At 45.7% G+C, this 15150-nt stretch overlaps 1 protein-coding gene across 2 annotated transcripts in view; it reads left to right on the forward strand.

Annotated features, from left to right (window-relative positions):
• The window catches only part of Ipmk (inositol polyphosphate multikinase), a 33582-nt gene extending 25036 nt beyond the window's left edge, over positions 1 to 8546 (forward strand). Inside the window, exons 4-6 of one of the 2 annotated variants that reach the window (XM_038343673.1) lie at positions 1662 to 1833; positions 3898 to 3979; positions 7469 to 8546. In XM_038343673.1, the coding sequence (XP_038199601.1) occupies positions 1662 to 1833; positions 3898 to 3979; positions 7469 to 8082 (868 nt within the window). In that variant the 3' untranslated portion in view covers positions 8083 to 8546. The remainder of the gene's footprint in view (positions 1 to 1661; positions 1834 to 3897; positions 3980 to 7468) is intronic. The other variant, XM_038343674.1, reaches the window with a different exon arrangement.
• Positions 8547 to 15150: the final 6604 nt, after the last annotated feature.

The raw sequence follows: 15150 nt of genomic DNA on the forward strand, positions 1-15150 counted from the left end.
ATGGGAAAGGCGACACCCATGTTTTGTAGGCCTTACTATATGGGAGGAGAAGAAAGAACAAAGTGGGATTTCTATGTTGGGTTTGCAGGTCATTGTCTAAATTCTCAAGAGACACGCATTTGACACATAGAAATCAGCCTTCCACTGAGATGTGTGCGTGCCTCCCTGCTGACAGGATACACTCATACCCAGCCTGACTTCAGTATGACTCAGTATGACATCATCTCCAAGTTAAGGGTGATATCGCTGCGATTCTGGGTATCTCCGTGTTAAGGTCCTTCGCCTTTACTGTTGATGCTCGTCAACACTGTAGTGAGGGCAAAGCTATCCTTTCCCAGACTCTTCATCCCGTGGTTGTCTTTTCAGGCTCAGAAGCTTGGCTGTGTCCAGCTGAGCTTTGTCCACTTGTCCTTTACTATTTAGGCCTGCACTGGTGCTGTGTCCAGGCCTGTTGTCAAGGTACCTGGGCAGTTTGTTTCAGGTTCGGGCTCCTAGGCTGCCTGTAGTGCTTTTCCAGACTGCTGTCCCGTTTACCGTGCAAATCTGCCCACCCTGCTTGATCAAGGGATAATGTTTACCTCTTTACCCCTCATCCTTTTGCAGAAGGTTTAGCCCTGTTAGGTCCGAGGGCCTTGAGTTATTCTTATTTGGTTCCATGCAAACATCTTTATTGGACTTTCCAAACTGTGCCAGTCTGAGTGGGACAGGAAAGAGGGACATGCGTTAGTGCACACGGTTTCTCTTACTCTGGTACTTTTTGCTTGGTTTAGAGGAAATGTATACTTTTTCCAACTTTACTATGTGTGCACACGCATACATTTTGCATGCATGCACATATCTGAGCCATCACATACATGTAGCAGTCAGAAGACAACCTTGGGTGTTGACTCTCAGCTTCTACCTTGTTTAGGATGGGATTCCTTATTGGCTGCTACATGCGCCAGATGGCCAGCCTGCAAATTCCTGAGGATGTTACCTCTGCCTCCCATCTCTCTGTAGGAGGGCTTGGATCGTAGACTCTTTGTCCAGCTTTGCGTGGGTCTTCCTGGTGCTCGTACACACCAACCCACTCCTCAGCCCTGACAACTAAAGCATGAATCGTGATCTCATTGAGAATTTTGACAGGGTTGTTTTCCTTAGGAAGAGACAGAATTCTTTCTTTCTTTCTCTTTCTCTTTGCACCTGAGTCCTTGCTGTCAAGGTAAAATGCAAGAAGAGGCTCTTGTGATGTGGCGGCAAGTTTTCTGTGAGCGAATGTGTGCGGGGCTCTAGGTTGGGGACAGAGCAAGCCGTGCGTTTGGAAGAAGCAAGGGGAACATTGGTGTCATTTGGATTCAGTCCCCAGTTTACCAATGTCAAACGAAGGAAAGCGACAAAATTCTTAAAATACTAGGAGATCTCATTCTGAGCCCAGATGGCAGTGTGTTCATAGGGAATAGTATTTCCATAGCTTCGTAAGGCTACACATTTTCTTTGCTCCAGTGACGTCTGCCATCACACAAGGAGGAATTTCTCTGATGTCTATGCTTGTTAAGGACTCTGCTGACTCTAGATTTACCGGAAGTCTTTTCCCCTCCAGCATTTGTTCTTTGTTTTTCTCTGGAGGTTTATTTGAGTGATATGATTGCCTGTCACTAATGAAGGTTTTTCTCTAATAACAGATGTATACCTAAACTGGAAGACGTGACTCATAAGTTCAACAAGCCCTGTATAATGGATGTGAAGATAGGGCGGAAGATCTATGACCCCTTTGCCTCCTCAGAGAAAATCCAGCAGCAGGTCAGCAAGTACCCTCTGATGGAGGAGATCGGGTTCCTGGTGCTCGGCATGAGGGTAGAGTGGTTTTCATGAGCTGTGCGTGCTTCCCTCACACACCACGCCAGGGACTGCAGTTCTTATCTCAGTGTGAGTAGATAAGAACGAGCATCCTGTGCTTTTCGGTCATCCGTGACCTGTGAGCTATGAGGGCAGAGGTTTTATGTCTTGCTCACTGGTCTGGTCAGTCACACTGGTCCTGACGCCTAGTAGGTAATTAACACATAATGACCAGACCCTAAGATGGAGACACCAGTAATTTTGTCTTAAAGACGTTTTAAGTTGGGCTGGGCTGGTGGCCCATGCCTTTAATCTTAACACTTGGGAGGCTGAGGCAGGCGTATCTCTGTGAGTTCAAGGCCAGCCTGTGAGTTCAGTGAGTTCCAGGACGACCAGGACTGTTCCAGAGAGACCCTGTCTCGAAAAGCCAAAAAAAAAAAAAAAAAAGGAAAAAGAAAAAAGAAGTTGTTTTAAATTTAAGTACACAATAAATATTAAAAGCTACATATTCAATTATAGCTTCCCTATAAGAAAATAACTATTTTATACTTTGTTGTTGTTTTTTGTTTTTTTTTTAGGAAAAAAAAAAAAACCAAACAAACAGGCATACTGTGTGGCCCTGGCTCTTCTGGAACTTGCCCCCAGCCGGCCATTGGTAATGTCTTAGGCCACTGGTTCCCAGCCTTCCTAGAGCTGCGAGCCTGTAAACAGTTCCGCATGTGGTGGTGACCCCCAACGTAAAATTATTTTCATCGATACATTCCCTCCCCACCCCCCCCCCCCCCACCCCGCGACAAGGTTTTCCTCTGTAGACCAGGCTGGCCTAGAACTCACAGAGATCTTCGTGCCTTTGCCTCCTGAGTGCTTGGAATTAAAGATTCCACCACCACACCCTGGGCTTCTGGACAAGCTCTCAAGGCTGAAACATGCCTTTAGCTCATTTCTTTTTCTCGGCTGTTTGCATTTGTTAATGACTTGAATAATTTTAATCTTTTTTTCATTTTATTTTTATTTATTTATTTATATGTTTTTTCAAGACAGGGTTTCTCTGTGTAGCCCTGAGTGTCCGGAACTTGCTCTGTAGACCAGGCTGGCTTGGAACTCGGAGATTCAACTGCCTCTGCCTCCCGAGTGCTGAAACTAAAGGCGTGCACCACTGCCATCCGCTTGACTCTAGAATAATTTTAGATGTAAATAATAAAAGACATCATATCAAAAACATTTTTTGGAAGCTTTTTTTTTTTTTTTTTTTTTTTTTTTTTTTTTTTTTTTTTTTGGTTTTTCGAGACAGGTTTTCTCTGCAGCTTTAGAGCCTATCCTGGAGCTAGCTCTTGTAGACCAGGCTGGTCTCGAACTCACAGAGATCTGCCTGCCTCTGCCTCCCAAGTGCTGGGATTAAAGGCGTGTGCCACCACCGCCCGGCTTGTTTTTGTTTTTTGAAGACAGCATCTCTTATAGTTCAGCCTGGCATCTTTGCTGTGTGGGTGAGCTCACCTTGAACTTCTCATCCTCTTGCCTCTACCTAATACCAAGTGCTGGTATCACAGGCGTGTGCAACCACACCTGCTTGTGTGCAACCATACCTGCTCATACCGATGCTGGAGAGTGAACCCAGGGCAGTCCGCAAGCCGGGAAAGGATCACTGTGTTGTATTCCAGCTCCTCTCCACTTTACCTTCTTTTTCTGTGGCCGAGTTTCATGTAGTCCTTTGCTTCAAACGTGCTTTGGAGGATGACCTTGAACTCCTGACCTGCTTCTACCTGAGTGTTGAGGCCTGTGTTGCTGAACTCAGCTAAACTTGCAATATTAGGAAATGCTCTCATCTTGGCCCTGTAAATGTGTGATTAATTTTGATGAAATGAAATAGATAATTCTATCATATTGAAAAATCTATATTACTCTTAGCAGCTTTTCAGAAGTGGGGCTCCTGAATGCTGGGTGCTCTTTTAGGCCTGTTCATGTGACGATATGGTTCTCTTCACATCCAAATGAAGGATTTTGTATCTAGCCGTGAATTCACCCCACATGGCCAAGGGAACCCCTATTAGTGTTTGAATGTTCACTGCTCTTTTATTTTGACAGGTTTATCATGTTCATTCTGACAGCTACGAGACACAGAACCAGCACTATGGAAGAAGCTTAACAAAAGAGACGTTAAAGGAAGGTGAGCCCTGGAAATGAATGCTTTGCTTTTGCAGTCAGCAAGATGCTTCTGATCACACGGAATTCTCCTGTGGAATAACGATTCAACTCATAAACTTAAAAAAAAAACCTAAATAGACAAAAGTAGGTTCACCATCATCCCTGAACCCTAATATACCCAAGTGTGAGTTGTGAGCGCCCCTTCCTTTACACCTTCGTTAGTGTCGAACTAGTGAGCTTGCTGGCTCACTTGCTTCCTACTTCTGTGATATGATCCCTTAGACAACCACCCAGCAAGAAGCCTTTATTCTGCTTCTTTTCAGTGTGTGTCTCCTTTGGTAGTGTGCCGAGTACCTTCCTGTACTATGAGCACTAGTCATTAGGGGTGAAGGCTCTAGGGAGGGACCAGCTTGACTTCTCCATGTTCAATGAGTTGTGTAGGTTCTTCAACAATAGGGCCTTACCATCAGTTTGTGGGTAGCAACCAAGAGCCTCGGCAACTGCTTGGGTTGCTTGGGGGTTTCCCATGGGGGTCCCTGTAATGGTCTGTCCTGTCCCTTTAAAAGACAAGCCATTCCCACTCCCTCCCCCATCTGTCCACCCAGGTAAGCTGATCTTCAACTTCCTGACTGAGCCCTCCCTTTCTGTCTCTCTCCCAAAGAGGTAGCTGCCGCTGTGGCTCTTCTCCTCTCCCCCCTCCTCTCTCTCTGTCTCTCTCTGCTCTTCTTCCTTCTCCCCTTCCCCACTTTTCCCTTTCTCCCCCATAACCCACTAAATAAATATCCAACCTCACTCTGCATGGCATCCCTATCCATCTGTCTCTCACCCGCCATGGCTGTGAATCCTCGTGGGACTGGTCACTCCATCTCAGTCTCTCACCCCCCATGCGGCTCCCTGTTTAGGCTCCCTGCCTACAACCCATTGGTCCTCATGGCCCACAGGCCACTCGGGGCTCCCTGCCTGGGACCAGCTGGGTTTCGTGCCTGCTGCTCTCTGCTGCCACTCAGGGACCTGCAGCGTTTCACCCCTCGGGAAACAGCACTGTTTTATTTTACCATTACAGTACCTTTACTCAACAACTCAGTGAGGTGCGGTCCATTCCTTCAACAGGATGTCCATCTGCGGCTTTGTCTCCCCATTTGGTGATTCCATTTACATCACCTTCATAATGTGGACATATTTTAGGAAGCTTCTGCTGTATTAGGTTTCCATATGACCCTTCAGATGGCCCTTACTTTTAGCTGTCCCCAGATTCCCCATGTCACCCCCCCTCCACCCACCTCCTCCTCATTTGATCCTTCTGCTCCATTCACCCCCATCTTAGTCAGTGTTCTGTTGTGTGAAGAGACACCACGATCATGGCAACTCTTATGAAGGAAAGCATTTAGCTGGGGCTTGCTGACAGTCTTCAGAGGTTTGGTCCATGATCATCAGGGTGGGGAGCTTGGCAGCAGGCAGCCAGACATGGTAACTGGGAGTTCTACCTCAGATCTGAAGGCAGCAGGAAGAGGGAGCCACAGGACCTAGCTTGGGCCATTGAAACCTCAGAGCCCACCTGCAATGACACACTTCCTCCTACATGACTGCACCTACTCTAACAAGGTCACACCTCTGAATCTTTTTATTTAGAACCATTCCCTGGTAACCAAGCATACAAATCTATGACCCTATGAAAGGCCATTCTCATCTAAACTACTACCCTGTCCATCCATAACTATCCTATTTCTCCTTCCTAGGGAGATCCAACCCCAGCCTAGTCCCTTACTGTACTCTTAACCCCTGTGGTTATGGATTGCAGCCTACTTATTGAAGAGTTAACAGCTAACTTCCACATACAAATGAATGCATACCATATTTGTTTCCTTTGGTTCTGGGTTACCTTGCTGAGGATTTTTTTTTTTTCTAGTTCCATTCATTAACCTGCAAATGTAATGTGTTTTTTTTTTTTTTTTTTTTTTTTTTTTTACAGCAGAGTAGTACTCAATTTTGTAATTTACTACATTTTATTTATCCATTCATCTGTTGACAGACCTTCAGGTTGTTTCCAATTTCTGGCTGTTAAGACATAGTTGAACAAGTGTCTCTGTAGTAGGATGAAGCCTTCTTTGGGTACATGCCCAAGAGTGGTATAGTTGGATCTTGATGTAGATCTATTCCTGGCTTCCTGAGGAACTGCCACACTGATTTCCATAGTGGCTGTACAAGCGTGCACTCCCACCAGCAATGAATGAATGTTCCTCTTTTCCCACATCCTTGACAGCATGAGCTGTCGCTTGTTTTATTGATCTTGGCATTTTACTGGTGTAGGATGACATCTCAAAGTAGTTTTGATTTGCATTTTCCTGATGATTAATTTCATTTCCTAACAGTTTGCATCGTATAGTGAGGGAACAAGTTATATAAAAGCACGTTGCCTTACCTGTACATTCCCAAGTATGATTAAACATTAAGGTTTAATCATTAATGTTAAACAATAATTAATATTATTCCCATGTATAATTTAAAAATTTTAACATTTATTTATAATATATATGTTATATATATGGATTATCCTCCTGTATATACCATGCTTGCCTGGTTCCCATGGAGGCCAGAAGAGGGATCAGATCCCCTGGACTAGAGTTGTACATGGTTGTGAGCCCCACGGCAGGCCTTGAACATGTAATCTTCCTGCCTCAGCCTTCTGCATTGCTGGCACAGGCCTGCACCCCAGGGCTTAGAGTTCCTTCTCAATGCCATTCATAGCAAGAACTAAAGTACCTGTCTACCTGCAGTGAGTGTTTGCCTTAGGGATTATGCTTTGATATTGTTATCATTTAAGTAATTTTTGTTTTGTTTTCAGTTTTTCAAGACAGAGTTTCTCTGTTTAGTTCTTGATGTCTTGGAACTTACTTTGTAGATCAGGTTGACCTTGAATTTAGAGATCTGCCTGCCTTTGCCTCCTGAGTGCTGAGATTAAAGGCGTGGGCCACCACAGCACAGCTCTATTATGAGTTCTTCATCAGAGCACTGATCTAAGTTTCTACGTGTCATTTACTGTATAGCTAATGATTTGATTAACTGGAAGGCATGGTGTGACAAAGTGAAGAATTTTATCTGCTATGAGCTCACTTGTAGCTGAAGTTTTTGTTGGGACCACTGGCTCCAAAATAAGCACACAGAGACTTAATTATAAGTGCTTGGCCAATAGCTCAGGCTTGTTAACAGCTAACTCTTACAACTTAATTAACCCATTTATATTAATATACATCCTGCCACATGGCATTACCTCTCTTTCATCTTACACCTCCTGTTTCCCCTCCATGCCTGAGTGGGGACTCCTCTCACTCTGCCTTCTTCCCAGTGTCCTTAGTCTCCCGTCTAACATTATCCTGTCCAGCTATTGGCCAGTCAGATTCTTACTAAACCAATCACAGTGACATATATTCACATGGTGTAAAAGAGTATTCCGCACTCACAACAAGTGTCAGAGGCACAGTTTGACCCGATCTCGGATGTATTTCGTTTACAGGTGTCTCCAAGTTTTTCCACAATGGCTTCTGTTTAAGAAAAGACGCGATTGCTGCCAGTATTCAGAAGGTTGAGAAGATTCTCCAATGGTTTGAAAATCAGAAGCAGCTTAACTTTTATGCAAGCTCATTACTGTTTGTTTATGAAGGTTCATCTCAGCCAGCTACTACAAAATCCCACGAGAGAACTTTGGCCGGGAAGTTTCTCTCCAAAGGCCACCTGTCAGACGCAGGTGTCTTGGAATGCAATAACAACTTTCACCTGTTTAGCTCCCCGGCCAACGGGACATCAGTAGGCAAAAGTTTATCCAAGGTGTACGCAAGGCACAGAAAGCTGTACTCCAAAAAGCACCACAGTCAGACTTCACTGAAAGTTGAGACGCTGGAGCAAGACAACGGGTGGAAAAGCATGTCCCAGGAGCATCTGAACGGAAATGTGCTGTCCCAACTGGAAAAAGTGTTCTACCACCTTCCTGCGGGGCGTCAGGAGACGGCAGACGTGGAAGTGCGGATGATAGACTTTGCTCACGTGTTCCCTAGCAACACCGTCGATGAGGGCTATGTTTACGGTCTGAAGCATTTGATTGCTGTCCTGCGGAGTATTTTAGACAGTTGAGTCTTGCTGTGGTCTGTGAAGGAGTGGCCCGGTCACCGTGGCAAGCCGCAGGCGTTCCCTGTGCACCTGTAATGCTCTGTATAAAGTTTGTATTGTGAGTCAGCGTTCTATTTGTCTTTATACTTTTGGTAGAAGGTTAACTTTTTTATATTCTTACTCAGGAATACTAATTTGTTCATTAGAAAACTATGAAGACTAAAGAAACAGGAATGTCGAGCAGGGAACGTGCGGGACAGGGAGTAGACAGCTGTAACACTCTGGCAAAGTGCAAACCGTTTTGCAGTCATTCAGAATTCATGTCGCTTTGTGTAGCCTGTCACCAAGGAACCTGTCCACCCAACCTTGCCGGTGAGCCGTGTCTAAACTATGACGCTGTCAGGCCATCCCCTTAATCTGGAAGGCACAGGCTCTTTTCATCAGGACCAGTGTGCCCGAGCTCCCTAAAACTGGAGAACATTTCACACAGAAAATGGGACTGTGTGGGCTCCCTGTTAAAAGAGCTGCAGATGAAAGGTGCTTCAATGGGCGTGTTCCACCAGCAGGGTTCCCCACAGTTCCTCCCCGCTCAGGGCTGCTTCATGGGAAGGCTGAGTGAGGCTCATGGCCGGCAACAGCAGCAGCAGTCTTGGAACTAAGAGCACAAATATTTCCTCCCCGGGGTCAGGAGAAGAGGGATTGTTTGTAAAGAACAAATTACTCTGTTATGCAAGCTGTCATAAAGGGCGGTGCTTTTTATTACCAACTTGAGGCTTCGGAGAGGGGCATGGTGGAAACTTGGTTTATTTCTTCTTTAAATAATTTTTGAGAGTCTGTTCCATTTTTTAAAAAATTCATTTTTAAAAATGTATCCCCATTTACTTTCAAGCCTTGGCGTAAACACCTTTCTCAGAGTTTGGTTAAGCGGTGACAGAACCATGGCTGCTATAGGCTGGAATCCTGTCTCGGTCTCACGCCCACAGCATCTAACAGAGAAATCATAATTTATTTTCACTCAGAACAAGGGCAGGCAACTTTTCCTTGAGGAAATAGATTTGTATGTGTTATGTTTATTTTACACCAACCACCTTTTTCAAATTAACTAATTATCAATAAGACTTTTTTTTAAATTGAGATTAAATTTGCAAATCCTTTTGCTGTCAGTGCTTTGCACTTTGACTCACCGATGGGTTAGAATAATTGAACAGCTTGTCATTTCTGGAAAATATTTTTGAGTTATGACTTGACTTTTTTTTTAAACCCTTTCCTTCAGAATTACAAATAAAACTGTTACACCCTAGAACCATTTTCTCTAATGTGGAAGGGATTTTAAGTTCCTCTTACTCTCCTGACCCCATCCAAGGACCGTTTGCAAATGTCCACACCCAAGTGTGAGCCTGAAACACGCGGGGAGTGATTGGGGCTTGTGCTTCTGTGAGTTTCCACTCAGGAGGCTGCAGGTGTCCCCACAGGGCCTTCATGTTCTCTGCCCAAGCGCGTACTGGCTGTAGAGAGAGGGTTTTGTTTCTCTCATTCTATGGGAGTGAGTTCCAAGCTATAATTACTAGAAAACTTTTGAGTTTTAACTTTTTTTCTTACAATGTTGACTTGTTATCTGGATGTGATTTCATAACTCTCAAGCTCATCTGGCGAACACTATTTTGAATCTTAAGAGGCAATTTGGGGTAGTGCCAGGCAATGTAGGATGAATAAGTCAGCTCAAGTACTCAGAGCGCTGGGCACAGTTTCGCTCAGTCAGGCCCTCCGTCGGCAGCTGTTTCGGGCATTTCGGAAGCCAGCATCCTGCCTTTAGGCTTTGTCTGAATAAAACAGGAAGCGATTCTTAGCTCTGCTTTTCAGGGAAGGGGTCAACGTTCAGTTCTTCTTGTTTACATTTTACCGCTGTTGCCCTCTTTATGTTACTTTTCGATTATGCTTTTCGATGATGTGATCGGCGTGTTTATGTAACCAACCTGTGGCGTTTTGTAGTCTGTCCTGTCTTGTAAGATGATGCTGAGATTTGCCACTTTGGGGAAGAGGCATCCATCACTAGCCGAGCGTATGTGAACACAGATATTTAAGAACTAAGCAAATGAGGAGATGGCTTGGGCTGATGGAAGGGCTAGCTAGCTCCCCCCACCCCCCAACATGGTTTTAGTGTATTTCTTATGGGGTGCACTCATGGAAAGGACTTTTAAGAAATTGTGGATGTGAATATGTTTCTCAAATAAAAGTTTAAATTGTAAAATAGTTTTATAATAAAGTATTTACATTAATTATTTTAATATGGATGGAAGTTGCATAAATTATACTTGTTAAATATTTAAATCGTCTTTCAAGAGAGTTTTGAAAATGTGTGTAAGTGGTTCTGATAGCGTGGTGTTAAATAGTCTGGGATGCTTTGCTCTGTGTGTCTGAAGGGGGCTTGTGCACTCTGCCTGCACACACTACAGGTTGCTACTGTGGCCCTGCAGGCCGCTCAGCTGAGTAAGAACTGGTTTCTGAATGTTGATGTAACTCAGTAATGACACTCTCATTTCATGGTTCATTATCTCTCCCGATGCTCTTCCCGTCGGGCCTAGGAACTATAACATTTGGGGGGAAATGAATTTCCATAATTCACTTGCAATTTTCTCGCTGATTTTGGAATTTGGAATGTGTGGCAGGAGGGAGGGCTGGACCGTGAGGTGACAGTCGCTGACTGTTAGTGCCACACCACCCGAGGTCTGCTGTCCAAACCTGCTTTGTTTAAGCTGTTTACAGGGCAGTGCCTCTCTTCCAGACCCCGGCCTTGATTTTTGCACATTTGTAGCTGCAGTTGTCTCTCCCCCCCCACACACACACATCGAGTCCTTTTAGAACGCGGTGACCCTCAGGGTGGTTTCTGGAGGCCTGGCCCTCGGGTCACTCGGATCCCTTCACCAAGGTGCGCCAGTCAAGCCGCTCTCAAGTATACATCTGTGAGCCCGTCGAGGCTCCCCATTCCCAGCGTCCTGTCTGGACAGAGTGGCTGCTCAGGACTCGCATGACACAGAGATGCTCAGACGCCTTCACAGAAAGCTGCCGAGGCTAGTGCTTGGGGTAAAGATTACGTGGTGAGTGCTGAGTCACAAATGAGGCTGAAAATTATTTTGACTTTTGGGCCGAGACCAAGCGAAAGTGGGTGAACTTACAAGTGCAGCATTGTGGCCCCCCCATTCGACTCTCCAGCCGGTGGCAGTTAGAGACGGCGTTAAACAACCTTACAACCCACTTTTACCTGGAAGGCGATGCCTGGTTTCGCCTCCAGAACAATACTAGCATAGTTGTTACTGAGGTCGCCCCTTACCAGCGCGAGCATCTTAGGCCTCAGATTTCTAAATCACCAGTATTTCAAGTTTGTCAGTGATGAAGTTCCTTCTTCACTTCAGAGTAGTTACATTATAACATAAAACACTGATATTTTGAGAAGGAGTTCACATCTTTGCTGGCAATATTGAAAGTCTTCCAACTTGTTTTGTTAAAAACAGCCATGATTCATGCCATTAAGTCAGTAGAAAGTCGAATTTTTTTTTTATTGTTATTATTTTTTTAAAAAATGTGTCATTGTAGCTACACTTTGGCCTGGTATCCACTTAGAGGATTAACAGTTTAGTTGCTGAAGGTAGGGTCTGCGATCCCCTGTAGATGAGGAGGAGGGCATCCATAGACACTTTGCTGTGGGATCTGTACCGGAAGTTGTACCCAGGTTGTGCCCACAGTAGCGGCAGGCGGTAGCGCAGCCCTCCTGTGCTCGATGAACGAATGTGTTGCTGTGTGTGGGTGTAGATGTCTCAGAGTCTCTAGTTCTCCTTCTCCGTGTTTGTAATTTGTACCATCGACAGGATATCCTTGGAGTACAAGGGTCGTCACTGTGTTTCTGGAGTCATTTAATGTGATATGCCAATTTTTATAAGTGATATTTAGATAATTCTAATAACTGTATATTCGACAACTTATTAAAATGTTTTGCATTGGAGTTTCTTTTCGTTAATTACCACGTTTGAACAAACGGATGGTGTAAAACACGCAGCGGATGTTTGGGTGCTGTGGCCTAAATACGGTGTGAGCAGGAGGCATTCAAAGAGGACTGAGTTGGGAGATGCTCACTGAGTGAGGGGGCGGGATCAACTCCTATGAATTTGTTTTTCCTATCATACAAAGTAAGATCTTGGGGAAATTGCTGCTGTTATGAAAGTGCTTTGGGTGTTGTTTTGTTTTAGGAGACAGACTCACTGTGTTGTAAAGGGAAACTCATACCACAGGAATGGGGAGTCTGTGTCTGGCGGGAATTGTCCAGAGAGAGCGCACACCTGGTCCCTCTCAGTTTTTCTTCCTAGGTTCCAGGTAGCCACGCCTTAACTGGGTATGACTGGTTAACACCAATGAGCCTCCCCATCGGTTGGCTTTTAAACAAGGTTATCAATAGCCCAGGCTGACCACGAAACTTCCTATATAGATGACAGTGGCTTTGAATCCTGATCCCCCCTCCCCTCCCCTCCACAAATGCTGGGGCAGTGATGATGATTATTGTGCCAGCATGCCTGGCTTGAGATTTTAGAAACAGGGTTCCATAAGTCTTTCTCAAGATGTGTGCTCTCTAGTAATGAGGCAAAGCAAGCCATGGGTCTAAGCTGCTCCCCAAGGACTGTCACCAGGGATGACAACTGGTAAGACTGGCTGCTCAAGTCCTGAAGAGAGCAGAGCAGATTATCACAACCACAGTCCCTGTGTCATAAGCCAAGTACGAAGACCAAATGCTGAGGGGAACCAAAAAACGGAGGTAATGGGTTTGCTGAGAAAATGCTGACGGAGTCTGGCCTCCGCGGCCTCTGTGGGACTGCGGGTTGTGGGGCTGCACTCGGATGCAGCAAGACTTGAACACCATCCCCTGGGTGTGGCGAGTGCAGGACCAGCTGGGCTGCCTGGTAAAAGGAAGAAAGAAATAGGCAGGGAAGTTGAGGTAGGATGATCGCCACAAGCTCGAGGCTAGGCAGGGTCACAGAGTAACAACTCCATCCCCCATCTCAAACAAAATTGTAACAACGACAATAAAATGGATTTGAGGTGTGAGAGGATGCAGCCAGCGATGGCTCAGTGGCAACCCTTCTCAGTTGGAAGGTGGGACTGCTAACCTTGTCCCGACCTCAGCTCTAGACTCGCCTTTTTCCTTTAGTTGAGCATTGGCCTTGGCTGTACGATTGCTAACAATGTTGCCAGTTCGGGAGTTCTGTGTGAATCAGAGCACCCTGGACATCCTACAGGGCATGGGCATTTTCATTGTAAATCACCATTGGGCAATTGGTTCCTTTGCCCCAGATGTTTGCTTAGGCCAGTGCCCCACCACCGCGCTATACCCGCAGTCCTTATAGCTATTGTTTAGGGACCTGAGGGGGCATGGCATGGCATGGTGCATAGGAGTGTTATGTAAGCAGTAAGGACTGGTATTTGAATTCCCAGCACCAGTGTAAACATCAAACCCAGCCATGGCCTCGGGCGCTTGTATGTAATGCAAGCTTTGCGGGCAGAGACAGGCAGATCTTGTCAGCCTGCCTACCTGAAAAACCGATCTCGCAGGTCACTGAGAGAGCCTGTCTCAATGCAATAGAGACACCCACCTCCCTGCTCTAACCTCTGAAAGAGCAAGCACACTTGCAACAATACGCCCCACTCCCACCCCATACACATGTAGCTATTACTTATTAAAAAAACTGACAAAATCCCTTAGGATTCCCCCACTTCCCGCAGTTCTGGGAGTTGAGTTGCCCCCCCTCCCATGTCAATAAAAATTGACAAAAATGGAATTATTTTGGAAACAATTGCAGTTTCTGTGCCAGGCATCAGGTTAGCTCTGAACAGTGTCATATAGGGTAATGGGGACCAGAATTCCTATGGAGACACAGGCATGCACACACGCATGCACACACATGCGCACGTACCGCATGCAGGTGTACCATTGGGGAGGCAGGTGACTGACTGGGCAGAGAGCCTACATGGCAAGCCAGATCTGACTGGCTAGTTAGGCTTCTCACTGCTGAGCTGTGTAAAAAGTCTATAGGTACTACTTTCAGTTGCCCATCCGGATCTAGAATGTTCCGTGGCTTGACCTTTGGCTGAAGTCGTTGGGCTGTGTGCTTTCACAGGATAGGCACAAGGAAGGGGTCAGGTATGAGAACCTCACCATGCAGTGTAAGGACCATGGATGTAAACATGGATGGAACAGGCGTCCACCTCACGGGTTCGGGTACCTTTCAGAGGAAACCCTCACATCTGTAAAGAAGCTGCTACAGTAACTTGCAGTCCTCATCAGTTTCAATTTGCAGCTTCCCTCCCTGGTGGTGTTGGTACCAACTCCTTGAGGTTAAATCAGAGGAGAGAACAATTACTTCAGGTATTGGGTGGGCCTGGCCGTCCCAGCAGTCACTGACACTCCATCCCACCCAAGTATAATCGGCTTAACTCTTGTAGCAAGGCTCGGAGCTGAGTGGGTGGATCTGCTCCTGTGGGCTCCTTAAATCTCTCTATTAGGAGGTAGGCAGTTGGCTTTGCGCTCTGGGGTGTGGGCCAATGAACTCAGGACGTTCTCCGCCTATGCTAGCCTAGGGCTCAGAGGAAACTGGAGCATGCAGACAGGCTGCAAACTTGATTTGAGTCATAGAGATTGCCAAGTCAGTCCCTATGGGATGGCATCGGAGAGGGGCTCTGACGGTGGCCACAGCAGAATTAGCCACAGGCTCCATCCTCAGACCATATACTGGCCGAGGTGAGACTTGCCTTCTCATGGTTCTTGGTTTCATTGGGCAGTCCTGTCTTATCGTAAGATTGGATACTTATTATAAATACCATTAAAAATCTCCCTTTTGCCTCTTACCCAGATTCCTCGCTGTTACGCACCTCAATTTTAAACTTGGAGTGTTATCCTGTACATCTTATACATGAATTTCGTGAACTTCCTCAGAGACGGCAAGTGACGGCTGAGTATTTTTTCATGTATACAGAAACTGTTAAAGAGAGAGTCCATGACAGTTTTGGTTCTATATTTAGCACAGTGTTTGCTCACGATGTGGCTGTTGA

Source organism: Arvicola amphibius, chromosome 9 (assembly GCF_903992535.2).
Source record: "Arvicola amphibius chromosome 9, mArvAmp1.2, whole genome shotgun sequence".
Taxonomy (NCBI): Eukaryota; Metazoa; Chordata; class Mammalia; order Rodentia; family Cricetidae; genus Arvicola; species Arvicola amphibius.